At 47.1% G+C, this 13,579-nt stretch overlaps 1 protein-coding gene across 1 annotated transcript in view; it reads right to left on the bottom strand.

The window, feature by feature from the left end:
* Window positions 1-1,413: 1,413 nt before the first annotated feature.
* The window catches only part of ZNF407 (zinc finger protein 407), a 473,707-nt gene continuing 461,541 nt past the window's right edge, over window positions 1,414-13,579 (bottom strand). Inside the window, exon 9 of the mRNA XM_030810262.1 lies at window positions 1,414-4,038. Within this exon, the coding sequence (XP_030666122.1) occupies window positions 2,720-4,038 (1,319 nt within the window). The 3' untranslated portion in view covers window positions 1,414-2,719. The remainder of the gene's footprint in view (window positions 4,039-13,579) is intronic.

Below are 13,579 nucleotides of genomic sequence, written 5' to 3' on the forward strand. Positions count from 1 at the left end.
TGGAAGCTGAGGTCTAAACCATTTCTATCTGCTGCCTCGGGCGGTCTGGTCTTCCTTGCATGCCAGACGTCCTTGAGGCTCTGTCGTTTAATTGGCTGCAGCTTAATACAAAAGTGGCCTTTCTGGATTAGTCTCCAAGTAAATATTTCATTTGCCTTAAAAAAAAAAAAAACTTCGAAGTTCTGTCATATTCTCTGGCAAAAATCACAAGGAAAGCTATAAGCTTGTCTTTTTTTATAGACAGTCTGTGCCACAATGAATGTCCCTTGCTCACAAAACCTGCTATGTCTCATTATTCTGAGGCACACATTTGTGTATGTGCTTCTTAAACCCCCTTACATTCCAATAGTTGTGTAATGAGAGAGAGAGAGGTAACATTAACCTAGCTCTATGGGTAATTACAGGATACAATGGCTTAGTGAAGCCTCTGCAATCCTTCTGAGCCCAGAAACACCTTCTGTACAATTTTTTTTTATGCAAAGGCCTGCTCTTTTCATTGTGCATACAACGTGATTGCTGGTTTGACACTGCAGGCTACACTGGTTTTATGAAGGATTAAATGCCACCTGAGACATATTTATCCTAAATAAATCACCAACGGTAAACTGCAGCATGTCAGTGTCAACACCCTGGACTGCAGCAGAAAGGTTAGCCATACAGGACTACGCACGGTTAGGAATTAGCATCCAAGCCGAGGACTGTGGGCTACCGCTAACGGGAGGAGTGATCAAGAAGAAATATTTCCATTGAAAAACATCCCCACCAACCTTTTTTTTTTTTTTTTTTTTTTTAACATGTATGAGAAGGCTGGCGAGGGCCATCACTTTGTAAAGGTCACCTTGATCCTGTCACTGTTTGCTGAAGACAGTGTTTAAGAAGCCCTGAATAGCCCTGCCATTGTTAAGAAACATGAGCAAGTCATCCTCAGCTAATTATGGATCTCAGTGTCAGCCTTGAAATTTTACCTTCAGTTCTTATTGTTTTGGAGAGTGGCTGTCTAAAGGGAGGTGGCCCTAGGTGGACAGAGCTCAGCAGTGAGAAGGGCACTAGGAGGAGGCCAGTTCCGTTTCTGAACTGGTCAAAGCATGAGCTGGTCTCCATGCTCTCTCAGGAAGAGATTTTAAACGGCACTTGTATTTAAACAAAGAAGGTACCACTCTCCTTTCCTCTCATGCCTGCTCTTCACGATTTCTAGATGCTATCCATGATAGAATATGTTATTGTCACCAGAATGCATCTGGGCCATTTGCCAGACGCTGAGAAACAGTACCGGGCTGCAGGGGGCGCGCAGCAGTGCTCCGTGTCGTCTGCAGGCCACGAAGGAGGGAGAAGCCAGCAGCCACGAGCGCCGGGGTGCCCCTTGGTTGCCACAGCTGCCCACCACTGGCTGCTGAAAATAACATGCCATCATGATCTTTTAATGCTATAATTTTATTTCAAAGAAAAAAGAAACAGAACAAAAACAACCTTTGCATTGGAGGGAGGAGATTATTTTACAGTTTTGGAAAAGAATAAGGGCAACTGTGTCAGGAAACAGATGATTATGACAGAAACTTGCATCCGACAGTTGCAGTGAATCCACGAGGACACAGACCATGCTGGTGGCCACGGCAGGGCCACAGGTGAATCCACAAGGAAACACAGACCATGCTGGCAGCCACGGCAGGGCCACAGGTGAATCCACAAGGAAACACAGACCACGCTGGCAGCCACGGCAGGGCCACAGGTGAATCCACAAGGAAACACAGACCATGCTAGCAGCCACGGCAGGGCCACAGGGCACGGTCTCTATGTGTTAATGTTTAATGTCAGCATTTTCAAATGGACAGAAATCACGAAGAAATCCTGCAAAAATGATATCAACATGAACAAACCCTTGTTATAAAAAGCAAAATATTGATAGGAACAATATCTTCCAGAGTGTGTGTTTCACATATAGGCTTTATTGTATGAAACTAAGTCAGAATCAGAAGCACTGGCTATCTCCACCGACATATATTCTAGCTGAATATAAACTTCAAGGCTTTTCTTAACCATAGGCTTAAGAGGATTTCTTTTAAGCAGAATGTGACCAGAGCAACGAATACACCTAAACTGTTTGAAGATGGGAAATTTATACATGAAATGAGCTAGCAGGCTTCCTTTGGTCTGGGGACACTGTTACTCTAAAATAAAAAAAAAAAAATTGAATGGAAGTGGACTGCTTCAAGATGGTAACACTTGTAGCTGCAATTTCTAGCCCAGTAGAGAATGAAACGCAAAGGCAGCTACATGCTGACTGCACAAGCAGGTGCACCCCAAGCCACGAGGGGTATCTTCACCACTTTCCCCACGGCCATGACCTTCTGATAACTGAAATGGGAAAACACTTGTGAGAGAAAAAAACCATCAACAACACTTGGCTTCTCTTCAGCACAACGGCCAGGACAAAGGGGGGGCCATTGATCAAAGGGCCCCCGGTGGACCGGAGCTCCCTGTGCGACCTGCGCTCGGCCCTCATGCACTTGGCAGCCTGCTCCCCGAGGCCCAGCCCTTGGTACCCTCTGTGGGCGCCTGGCTGTTGGCCAGTGTGACCCTCGCTGGGAGTGCATGCCCAGGGCTCACGGGAGCCTTGTTCTCATGGTTTTGAAGGTTTCAGATGAAGCTCAGGGAACACAGCCCCCCACCGAAGCTGGACCTCCCCACACCTGCCCTGTGCTGAGTAAAGGTGCCGCGCGTCTCATGCTTCCTGGAGTTCACTGCTTTCTCTTTGGCTCTGAATTGCCGCCGCGGCTGGGGAGCCCTCCTGGGTGTAGATGACCACGCTGGCCAGCTGCTCTGCCCTGCTTGGGGCCCCGGCCTCTGTGCCTAGCGTGGCCCCGGCCTGCAGGAGTTCCTGCGAGTCCGCAGTCTCCAGCACCGTGTGGGAGTACAGGCCCGGCTCGTCCTGCACCCCTGGGGGCAGCTCTGTCACGATGTAGTGCGTGGCGCCCTCGGAGAAGCCGCCACTGGACTCCTGCACCATGGCCTGGACCAGCTCCTCCGTCACGATGATCTGCGAGATCTCCCCGTCGGACTCCACCAGATCCATGTGCTCGCCCTGCGCCTCCTGCATGATGATCTGGGCACCCTCCCCGGCCACCATGTGGACAGCACCCTCCTCGCTCACCACCACCTGGGTGACACCGTCCTTGACCAACTGGCCGGCTGCGGCCGTGTCACACACAGCAAACTGGAGGACGCCCTGGACCATCTTTTTGAAGGTCACCTGTGCCCGCTCCTGAGAGGCCATGGCTGCTGCCGGATGGACCACCTGGGTGAGCACCTCCACGGCGGCTGGGCTCTCCTGGGCCTGTGGGAACATCTGGATCTCGGGGGCCTCGGGATCGGCAGCCACATGGGAGACCTCCTGCCCGGGCAGCTGGATCAGCACGTCTTTGGGGCCAGGCCTGCCTTGCTCCTCGAGCCCAGCCCTGCCCTCCACCTCCCCTAATTCAGTGACCGCACAGAGCAACGCATCCAGGGCTGAGGATGCCTCGGGGGCAGCGACTCCAGCCTCCGAGAGGTTTAAAATCTCCTGCTTGGTCACCTGTTGTATCACAGCGCCACCTGGACTGAGGGACTCATCCATGCCATGGCCTTCCATGGAGGCCCCCACGACGACCACCTGGGTGGCTCCATCAGCCAGCTGCTCCGGGAGGATGGGCCCGGGCACCATGCTGCCTACATGTGCCCCGCTCTGACTCGTGGCGATGACCTGGCCATCCTCCGTGATGTGCACCACCCGAGCCACCTGGCCGGCCATGGCCAGAGTCTGCAGCGTGGCGGCGGCCGTCTCCTCCACAGAGGGGTCCAGGGCAAACTCCCCATCGTAGCCCTGGAAGATGATGACCTGCTGCACCTGCTCAGGGGGCGGTGCCGGCCTCCTGCTGCTTCTGAGGGGCTTCTCTTTGACGAGGGGCTCTTCTGCCAGGGCTGCTGCGGTGAAGGGGCTGTCTGTCTCCACGAAGGTGGCTCCTTGTCCCTTCAGACGGCACTCGTAGGACTTGGAAACAATGCCTAAGGGAGACAGGGACCAGTTAGAGCCTGGAAAAAGTACTCGTAGGCTTACAAGTAAGACACTTCTTCCGCAGAAGCGCTCAGCCCTCAGCAGAGACACCATGACCCCCTATTCCAAACCCTGAAGAGCTCTCTACAGTGCAAGCTTCAGCAGGGCCAGAGGCCTCCGTGAGCATCTACAGGCAGGCTCTAGGCTCGAGGGCACACAGAGTTAATGCTGGGCGTGCATTTCCCCACAGCCCTGGGTGAGCTGTCCAATACAACTCTTTGCAGGGGTGTGTGCCTCTCCAGTGCCCAGGGAAGGAGGCTGGATACCTCCCCCCCACCACCATCATTTCTTTTGTAACAATGCATTCGGTCACGGGTGCTAAGTAAAGTTCAGCAAACAGCCAGCAGCAGTATCTCCTAACCCAAAGGAAAATCTTTTTTTAATGACCAAATATTACATATGGTATATTTGTTTATTCAGCAAAAAGAAAGCCTTGCATATTAAATTTTAAAAAACGTCATCAATAAACATAGCTGTAAAAGTTTAATGCAACAAATATTTATTGAACATCAACGTTTCAGGCGCTGAACCTGGGCAGGCAGCCTGTGCGGCCACGTGAGTCGCCGTGTCCTGGCAGCATGCAGGGTGCTCTGCAAGGTGCTGGCCACATGCAGACACGGGGTCCTGGCCACTCAGGGGCTGAGAGGGGAGTCTATACTGCAGAACTGGGCGGTGGGCTTCGAGGGGCCAGTCTCAGCCTTTCTCCTCTCTGTCCCATCTTCCGGACAGTGCCTTGGATTGAATAAGTAATCAACAAAGATGCGTTTGCTGAACGTCTTGGATACAACATAAGGTGACAAGACACAGAGACAAAGAAGCCATACATTCAGGAAAGAATATTCAGGGAAAGATGTAAAAACCAAACAACATTGTAGCCCTGTCTTCAGGACAAGATTCAAGCCATCTCTCGTAGACTGGGAGGAGAAGTTCCAGACAGAAGCAGCGAGGGCCCAGGCAGAGGCAGGAAGGCTGTCCCCATGGTACGTCAAGGCCTCGGGGTGGTAATAGGTTGCTCATCACAGAGCAGGTTGCCCAAGGCTTCCTCCACCCTGCACGAAGGTACCTGGGCTATAGGCTGCAGAGCGGAGGAGCGTGCTGAATGTTTTTAGCAGGAAAACTATAGGACTGTAACAGGGTAAGAAATTTATGATCTGAAGTGCCAGCCCCAAATGCCTTAGTGAAAACAGTGTGTGTAGAAGATACCACAAGCCCTGTGGTGCCCAGGCAGAGGCGATAAGGGGAGACCAGGAGAGAAAAGAGGGGGCGAGCAGGACGAGAGTGAGGAGGGGAGAGCCGGAGCTGGGTGCATCCCCTGGTCTGGAGCCATCTTGTGCCCTTCATTGTCTGCCCTTTGTCAACGGGATACCCAGGGCAAGCGGGCAGAGCACAGGGCTTGGGTGGGCAGCGGGATTCTGAAAGGCCTGGGCTGCTGCAAGAGCACTGAGCCCATCGCAGAGCTCTCGGGCCAGGGGCTTTGGCTGTCATCTATGCTGTACAAAGAAAACTCTGGCAGGGCAGAAGGATGGTGGGGATGGGAGGTGCTGCACGAGGGCACACGGCCAGGCGCACATCACACCCTCCTCAATGTCATTGGCGACTCAGGGCAACGCCTACTGCTCCCCGCCTTGCTGGATCAAACAGGGCTGGAAATGATAAACTTTATTTTCATAAAAAAGAAATGGACTCTTTAAACAGACTTCCTGTTTTCTTCTTTAAATCCCAATTTTCCATCGGTTTTCTAATCGACTCCATCCCTCCTAAATAAGAGAATGATCGATAGGTGACCCACAGCAAACATTTCCATAGTTCAACAGCAACCACATTTTTGAGATATTCTGCTTTATTCTCCTTGAGGGCGTCAGTTTCTTAACAGCATCTTTTAACCTTAACAAAAGGGAAAAAAGGATCAAGAACTGTTTTATTGCTAGGATCTCTTAAAAAGAGTCAACCATTTTGCTTATCATGTTGGTGGTGTTCTGCAAGAAAGCATTTCTTTCAATACCGAGTTAATTCTGAGCACGGACCCCAGACAGGGCCTGTCTTCCAGCGGGTGCATCTCAGGAAGGATCAGCAGAAATTGTTAAATCATGTTTACCAAGGGGACATGCCCCAGCTCTTACCCAGGCTGGAGGAACACGGTCCTGGATTTGAAAGTATTAATTAACTGTTAAGTACTAATTAATATATCTTCTTTCTCAGGCAACTCTGTAAAGTGTGAATCTTAGAAAGGGTATGGAATTTTAGGTCAAGAGCTGCGGCCGGGCGCGGTGGCCGATGCCTGTAATCCCAGCACTTTGGGTGGCCGAGGCGGGCGGATCACGAGGTCAGGAGATTGAGACCATCCTGGCTAACACGGTGAAGCTCCGTCTCTACTAAAAATAAAAAAAATTAGCCGGGCATGGTGGCGGGCGCCTTTAGTCCCAGCTACTCGGGAGGCTGAGGCAGAAGAATGGCGGGAACCCGGGAGGCGGAGCTTGCAGTGAGCCCAGACGGCGCCACCGCACTTCAGCCTGAGCGACAGAGCGAGACTCCGTCTCAAAAAAAAACAACAACAAGAAAAGAGCTGCAGGGCCAGCCAGGACTAGCTCCACTACCAGGAGATACTCCTGTGTACTCGCTCTGCGTCCATGGAACCCTCGCATGGGCAGATGCAGCCGGGTTAGTGAACCGCAGGGGTGAGCCAGGCCTGGCCTCGCCCTCATGGACCAGGCAGAGGAAAGCACTGCGTCTTCAAGGTCAACTCACCATTCCCGGAAGAGGGACCAAAATGTTCATGAGTCTAGCTGAACAAATTCCCTAATTATAGTGTACCCTGTTTTCTCATGGTTACCCCTGACCAAGGACAGAGAATAACTGGGTAGCACTAAATGGGGCTGCTGGCTGGCCCCAACGTGTGCTTCGGGTAGCAGGCATTTCCGGAACACGACTTCCTCTTCCTGAGGTCTGGTGGTAGCAGTTACAGGTATTCAACCCGTGGTACTCATGCCGTGTGAATGCCTGGAGACTTTCCAAAGGTCACGTGTGGTAAGGAGTTTTGAGGGAGCCTTGGAAAGGGTGTGCCTGGGGACACAGCTCCTGACTACCTGCCTTTCCCCCTCCTCCCACTTTGCAGAAAGAAACAACCCGCGTCCATCCCCGCCTGGTGCCTTGACCTAGGGAAGATCAGAGATTAAAAGCTAAGCTGAGATGAGGGTGGGTGTGCAGGTCCCAGGGGCAGGGGCTGAATCGCTGCCTGTCTCATGATTGTCTTGTAAACTTTGATCCTCCTATATTCTCTCCTCAGAGAGGTCAGAAGCCTCAAGAGGGTGGCACCCACAGCTCCTGTATTCATGCTTCCTTTCCGCCTGAGCATGAGCGGGCTATGTGGTGATCCCTGGTCAGTTTGCCATCTGCTAGGACCTCTAGATCTTTGTCTCCTGTACTTGACAAATTCTTTCTCTGGTATGCTTGCAATTTCTCCCCAACCCCTACTTTTCTATCCAGCGCCATCTTCACATGTCAACCTTGATTTGTTTGCTTCTGTCCATTCTCTAATTTTAATGTCATTTTTGGTCTAATTCAGAACTTGAAAAAAAGGGAAATAAGGACACAAAAACAAAGAAGGCAGCCTTCTGGTCATTCCCCTCCGCCATTAATTTTAATTACAGAAAAGGACATACTGCCAGTACATTAAGAGAGAGGAGAAGCTACTGTAGTTGGGAAGGAAAGAACAAACATCCCCTTCGTCAGTAGTCTCAGGAAGAAATGGTGCACGCTTGAGTCCAAGCAAGGCTTCTGTTCTTTACTCTGTAACTGGACAGGAAATCTCTTGCGTATATAATTATCCTTTAAATCCCTTGCAGCACTGATAATTATGCTATTCTGAACTACTTACCGAATGTATTTGAATCCAGAGGTGGGTTAAGCCACTTCCAGACCATTAATGTAAACTACATGGGTAAATACTGCTGTCAGTGTGGGGTGTGACGGAGCCTAGCAACACCAACGTCCTCACCTCCGCACACGCACAGGCCCAGTGAGTCCACCACAGTTCATAAATGCGAGCGCGGGTACATCTTTTGATTCAGCAATTTAATAACTTCGAGTGCTGTCAGTACTGCTTTGAAAAATAGCACCTATAAAATGTAACAGCCTCAATCAGATTGAAAAAGATTCACCCACTGAAGATTCCTCCATTTCAACCATAATGAATTAATGTTGAGCTATGTAGAAGTTCAAGTGTCATTTAAACTAATGTGAATCTCTTCTATAACTTTAAACTCTGTTTAAAGTTATATGACCAAGAATTTACTGGGCACATCAACCTCCAGTTTTGAGCTCTTTCTAGTAAATATGAACTGTAAAGCTCACCAAATGCAAATGGCCAAATGGATACAGTGTTTGGAAAACAGGCACGTGGTACAGGTTGCATCCTTCACTGCTTAGTCACTGTAATGTCTCCAAAATCACACAAAGCCTTAATGGGGCATGGATGCTCAATGTAGTATTTGTATTACAGTACCTTTAAAAAAGTGTCAGATTTCAGTACAGTAACAGTAGCTAACCAGTGTGCCTAAAATCATACTTTTTTGGGTCTGTTTTCAATAGGGCAATAAGCAGCTTTGTGTAGAAGGCACAAGTGACATTAAAATGCAGCCTCGTGCCTATCTACAAAGTCCTCACTTTCTGCCCGTTTGCGTTTGTGAGCACAAAGATATTTTACTCCCTTCTCAGAGCCGAATGCATCGAAAGTTCACAGCTTGGATGGAATAAAAAGGTAGTTACTGGGGTGTCTGAGGATTTACTTTTGGGGAGAGGATTTTGAGTTTGGCTCGCTGCTCTGGGATGCCATTATGAAGCTGCAGCTCCTTCTGTGTGCTTGAAGCCAACATCTCCAGCGTGGAAAAACACAAGCTCCATTATGTGGGGGTGGAGGGGTTAAGCCGCAGAGACTCCGCTCCCCAAAACTATGCTAAGGGCTCAGTTCTGCTGGCTGGTGTGCTTCTGGGGAGCAGCACAGGGCTGCGTACCTGACTCCCTCCTCTCTGTGTGTGTGCTGCTCCTTCCTGTCATCATTTTTTCCCACAGAATAAATACCTTACGCTTTTGTTAAGCTTACATTTAATTAAAATGTACAGAATTTGTGCAGTAAACCCGAATGAAAAAAATAAAACAAGGGCCCCCTCTCTTGAAGGCATACGTTGTGAATGAAAAATGTCATTACAGACTAAAAAATTTTGCAGTAAACAGGGCCTACAGAGAGAAGTTTCCCCTGTAATGACATCCATAAAATACACTAATGGCACTTTTAGTACCATCCTGAATATGGCATTTTCTGTGCTCTACACACAATCTAAATGGTTTGATCATAGAGCATAATACTCCATTGGGTTTATAGAACAATCAATGTTCCATAAAATGATGTATTTATCCAATAGTAGGCTCAGCAGTTACTGGTGTATGACATTGTAGGACACAGGCTTGGGCTCCTCGGCCGCACACATGCTGGCTGTAAAACTTATCTAACACCACTTCAACAACTTCATCTCATCTGTGGCAAGTAATTTGTGGAAGCCTCAGCTTGGTTTTAAAAAAAACTTGTAATAAAAATTCATAGAATTTTCAGGAGAATGAAAGCTGATGACAATAGAAAGGTCACATTGTGCCTCCACTAAAGGGGTCAAAGGTTGTTAGCAGTTCTAAAACCGAAAGTAGATTTCATGCATCACGTAGCAGATAAAGATGGCATTAAAAAGACATGTCGTGGGGTGAAATGCCTAATGCCTACAAAAGCCTGTGCTAATATCCTATGTAAACCATTTTGTTGCTACGAGTCAGCATTTATTTTAAATTTCTAAGCTTCTGAAATGGTACTAAATGTTGATACATTGCTAGGTTACATCTCAGACACTGGATGTACTTTAGATTTTATATTTTGGTAGGCCCAGTAAGCGTGAGAATGCTGGGTTGGTTCATTGTCGTAATGAAAGCACCTTGAGTACGATGTGATTAAAAAAATAATACTTTTCACATAAAAATTTGGGACACACATGACATTGCAATTCTTAAGCCACATATAATTTTTCTTGGCTTCAATTTTAAGATGTAATTTTAACAAGAATGTTAAGAAATCATACTTAATGTCTATTAAAATGAAACAATATTAACAGATTATGCTAATAAATTAGAGCCATATTTTAATGTCACAAAAGCTTATAAGTTTCTCAAGTGAAAGCAGGAAAAATGACAAATTAAAATTCAATGAAATATAACCTTTTAGAAATTTCAAAGCAGGGAATACATTATTCTTACAATAGCAGTCACCGATAGTTTAGCCAGTCAAACCGGTATCAATAATTGCTCCATAATTTATTCATCTTATAGACAATAATAATTCCCTGGCATTATGCAAGACGTCCTGTTACAGAGCTCCCATTGGACTCTGGTTTTGAAGAAGTGATGCTTTCCATGTTAACACTGGTACATACTACGGGGAACTCCCTGCCTTTGAGCTACTTCTTATACTAAACAATGTGAACTTCCTCAAGTTCCTGAAGGGAAAACTCCCATCAAGTGGTTTAGGGACTTCGCTAGGATCAAAGAAAGAGTATGAATCTGGTATAACATGGGACAGAGGAACCCCTTAGTTTTATATTCCAGTAACCAAATGGCAATTTCTCCTTTTTAAAAAAATTTTTTAAGAACACAGGTTGGTTGGTCAGTACCTCATGTTTCTCCATTATTTTCAATGGTTAGAAACACATTCTGGTCAGCATTACTAAAATTCACACACAAAACAGAAACAAAAAGGTTACTTGAAATACAAGATTAAGAATTATTTTTAGCCTTTGACATGCATGTTAAACATGGTAGCTAAACTAGCGAGATTTATCTCAGAGTACAGATCAGTTTTGGTCAGCTGACAGGAGCTGGCCTAAGGACAAGTTAGACATATTTTACAGTGTAATAATTAAAAGGAGTTTTGGTAACTATCTGCTGTATACCACATATAAATATATAAAAATATGTTGAAGGAGGACAGTAAAGTCTTCGCCATGCCCCGCATTTCATGAAGGCTGATGTTTTATAAGAAGAGAGGGGGAAATTGCTTTTCTGTAAAAATTAGCTGAGGTTCACACTATTTCCGAAAAACTCTTTCACATAAATTCAAATACACAATTTCTTTGGACATACCATGCAATTTTTAGTGAAGGAATATTTATAATAAACCAGGGCAAAAATTTAGGTACCAAAAGTTTTAGTCCCTTTTTCTTAATTGCCATGGGTACAACCTTTAACACTGGCAGCAACTGAAGATGATCATATAAAACCCCTGAAAAGAATTCTGGAAATTCACAAAAAATGAAGACTAAATTGTATCTTGAGTTGGAAGTACATAATCATGCAGGTTTCTAACTTTACCAAGAATAGTCTCCATGGGCCTAGATATTTCCATGGCCACTGAAGAGTGACAAAGAACAAAAGACAATATTTTACCTTTAAAGTCACAAACCCTAAGAAATGTTGTATTATATCAGACCCTTAGGTATATATTATCATTTTCATGCATGAAGATCTAACAGTAATAGAAGTGGTGCACGCAAATCTCACTCAGGAAGATGAGAATGCCTGCTTTAAGGCTATCTTGACAGGCTTTGTGGGGTGGAGAGGAAGGGTAGCGGTTAACTGTTTCTCTGCTGGGCAGAGGCCTATGAGCCACACCGAGAGATCGCGATGCACAACCATGTACCTTTGGAAATCGAACTCAGGCGACAGAAACAGTGTCATTGAGTTTCACGGAGGGCGATGAGATGGCACTTTAAAATTAGGCTGGGAAGGGCTCTGATCTAGTCATTTACCCATGAACAGTACTTCTTAAGAACAGCCAGTTGATGTGCTAGCAGAAAGTGCTCAAAAGTCTTCAGTCCTATTTGGAACAAAGCAAGGGGAGGAGTGGTGGAGGGAACCCACGCAGTATCAACACAGGGTGCGTCTCCTACTCCGCACACATTTCTGGGTGTTGAGGTCAGAGCCCTGGCCAATGGGAAGGGGGGTGCCCCTCTTGGAGGCGCCCTGGCCTCTCCTTCCAGTGCAAGCCTTCTGCTCCTGTGCGCCGACACGTGTGTGAGCATTAGTGACAATGGCTGAGAACACCTAACAGTGCCCTTCAGGCTTTGTATGGGGGGGAACCCAGGCTTGGAAAAGAGCTGTGGAATGTCAGTCCCTCAGGAGCGAGGCTTCCGGAAGACCTTCAAACTCTACCAGACAAATAGCACCCCCCTGCTTACTGTAAGGCTGCCTCTGTTTGACTTAAAGACGTAACAAACTGGAACAGGCATTCTTATGGAAGCAGAAAATTAGGAATCCCAACTGCCTTTTCCTAAATGTCCTCTGATAGCCTATGAACTCCCAATGCAGATAAACAGTATCAGGAGACAAGGCCTATTTTTCAAAACTTGTACACATTATACACACCTGAAAAGGTAAAATTATGCAAATAAGCCCAGCCAGTCCTCCTGGAGGGCATGCCTCTAACAAGGCTACCTTAAAAGGCTAACAAGGCAGATTAAACTTGTTTGCTTTTTGTTTTTCTGGCAAAACCCTATAAAAAAATCCACATTTGCTTTTGTAGTCATGTTTGTATTTCCTTTATATTATAGTATCTTCATATTGTTCCCAAGGAAATGAGAGGAAACAGACATTTGTCTTCATTGTAGACACTTTCATATGAAGGTAGAAAGCAAACCGCTTCTCAGTAACCGCACAGAGGCACCATTAAAATCAAATTTACAGTAAACAGAACCTACGGCTGGGGTAAAACACTAACTGTTAGTATTTTAATGATCAGCAAAGCTTTCGGAGGTCTAACATCTGCTCATAGCCAAACGACAGCAGCTGCTTGTGTACACTTGAAACAATGCGGATTTCTTCTCTATGCCTTAAAATGAATCATAATGTGCTGGGCACATGGCTGCTCTTTCCAACGGAGCGGGTGTGTGCCAGGAGACCTCCAGCACCCTGTGGATAGCAACTCGGGAAGGCCCGGGCTCTTTGAGGCAGGAAATCCAAACCTGCAGAAATCCCTGAGTCCAGGAAATGAAAGCGGGAGAAAGGGTGCGGGGGCCACCACTGGCTGGGCAAGGCTGCCAGGTGCGGGGGAAGCACAGCCTCAGGAGCTGTCACCGCTGAGCAAGCCAAGGGGAGGACACAGGGCCATGAAGGTGATGGGACGATGGCCCTCAGACCTTCCTTGGATCTGCCTGGATGGACTTGGGAGAGCCTCTGTGCTGGGCCACACCCAGCCTCAGCCTTTTCTACACACGGCAGGGCCGAGGGGGTGGACTGGACGCTGACGTTGTCAAGGTAGAAAACGATAACGCATTTTCTTCCTAACCGGTAGAAACTACAGTCTTTATTTTCAACATTTTCCTAAATATCTAAGTTAAATTCCTCTTGAAAGTTGCAGAGTATCTGTGGCTAGGGCTCTACAGAATAACATACCCCTGGGATAAT

This window comes from Nomascus leucogenys, chromosome 4 (assembly GCF_006542625.1).
Source record: "Nomascus leucogenys isolate Asia chromosome 4, Asia_NLE_v1, whole genome shotgun sequence".
NCBI lineage: Eukaryota > Metazoa > Chordata > Mammalia > Primates > Hylobatidae > Nomascus > Nomascus leucogenys.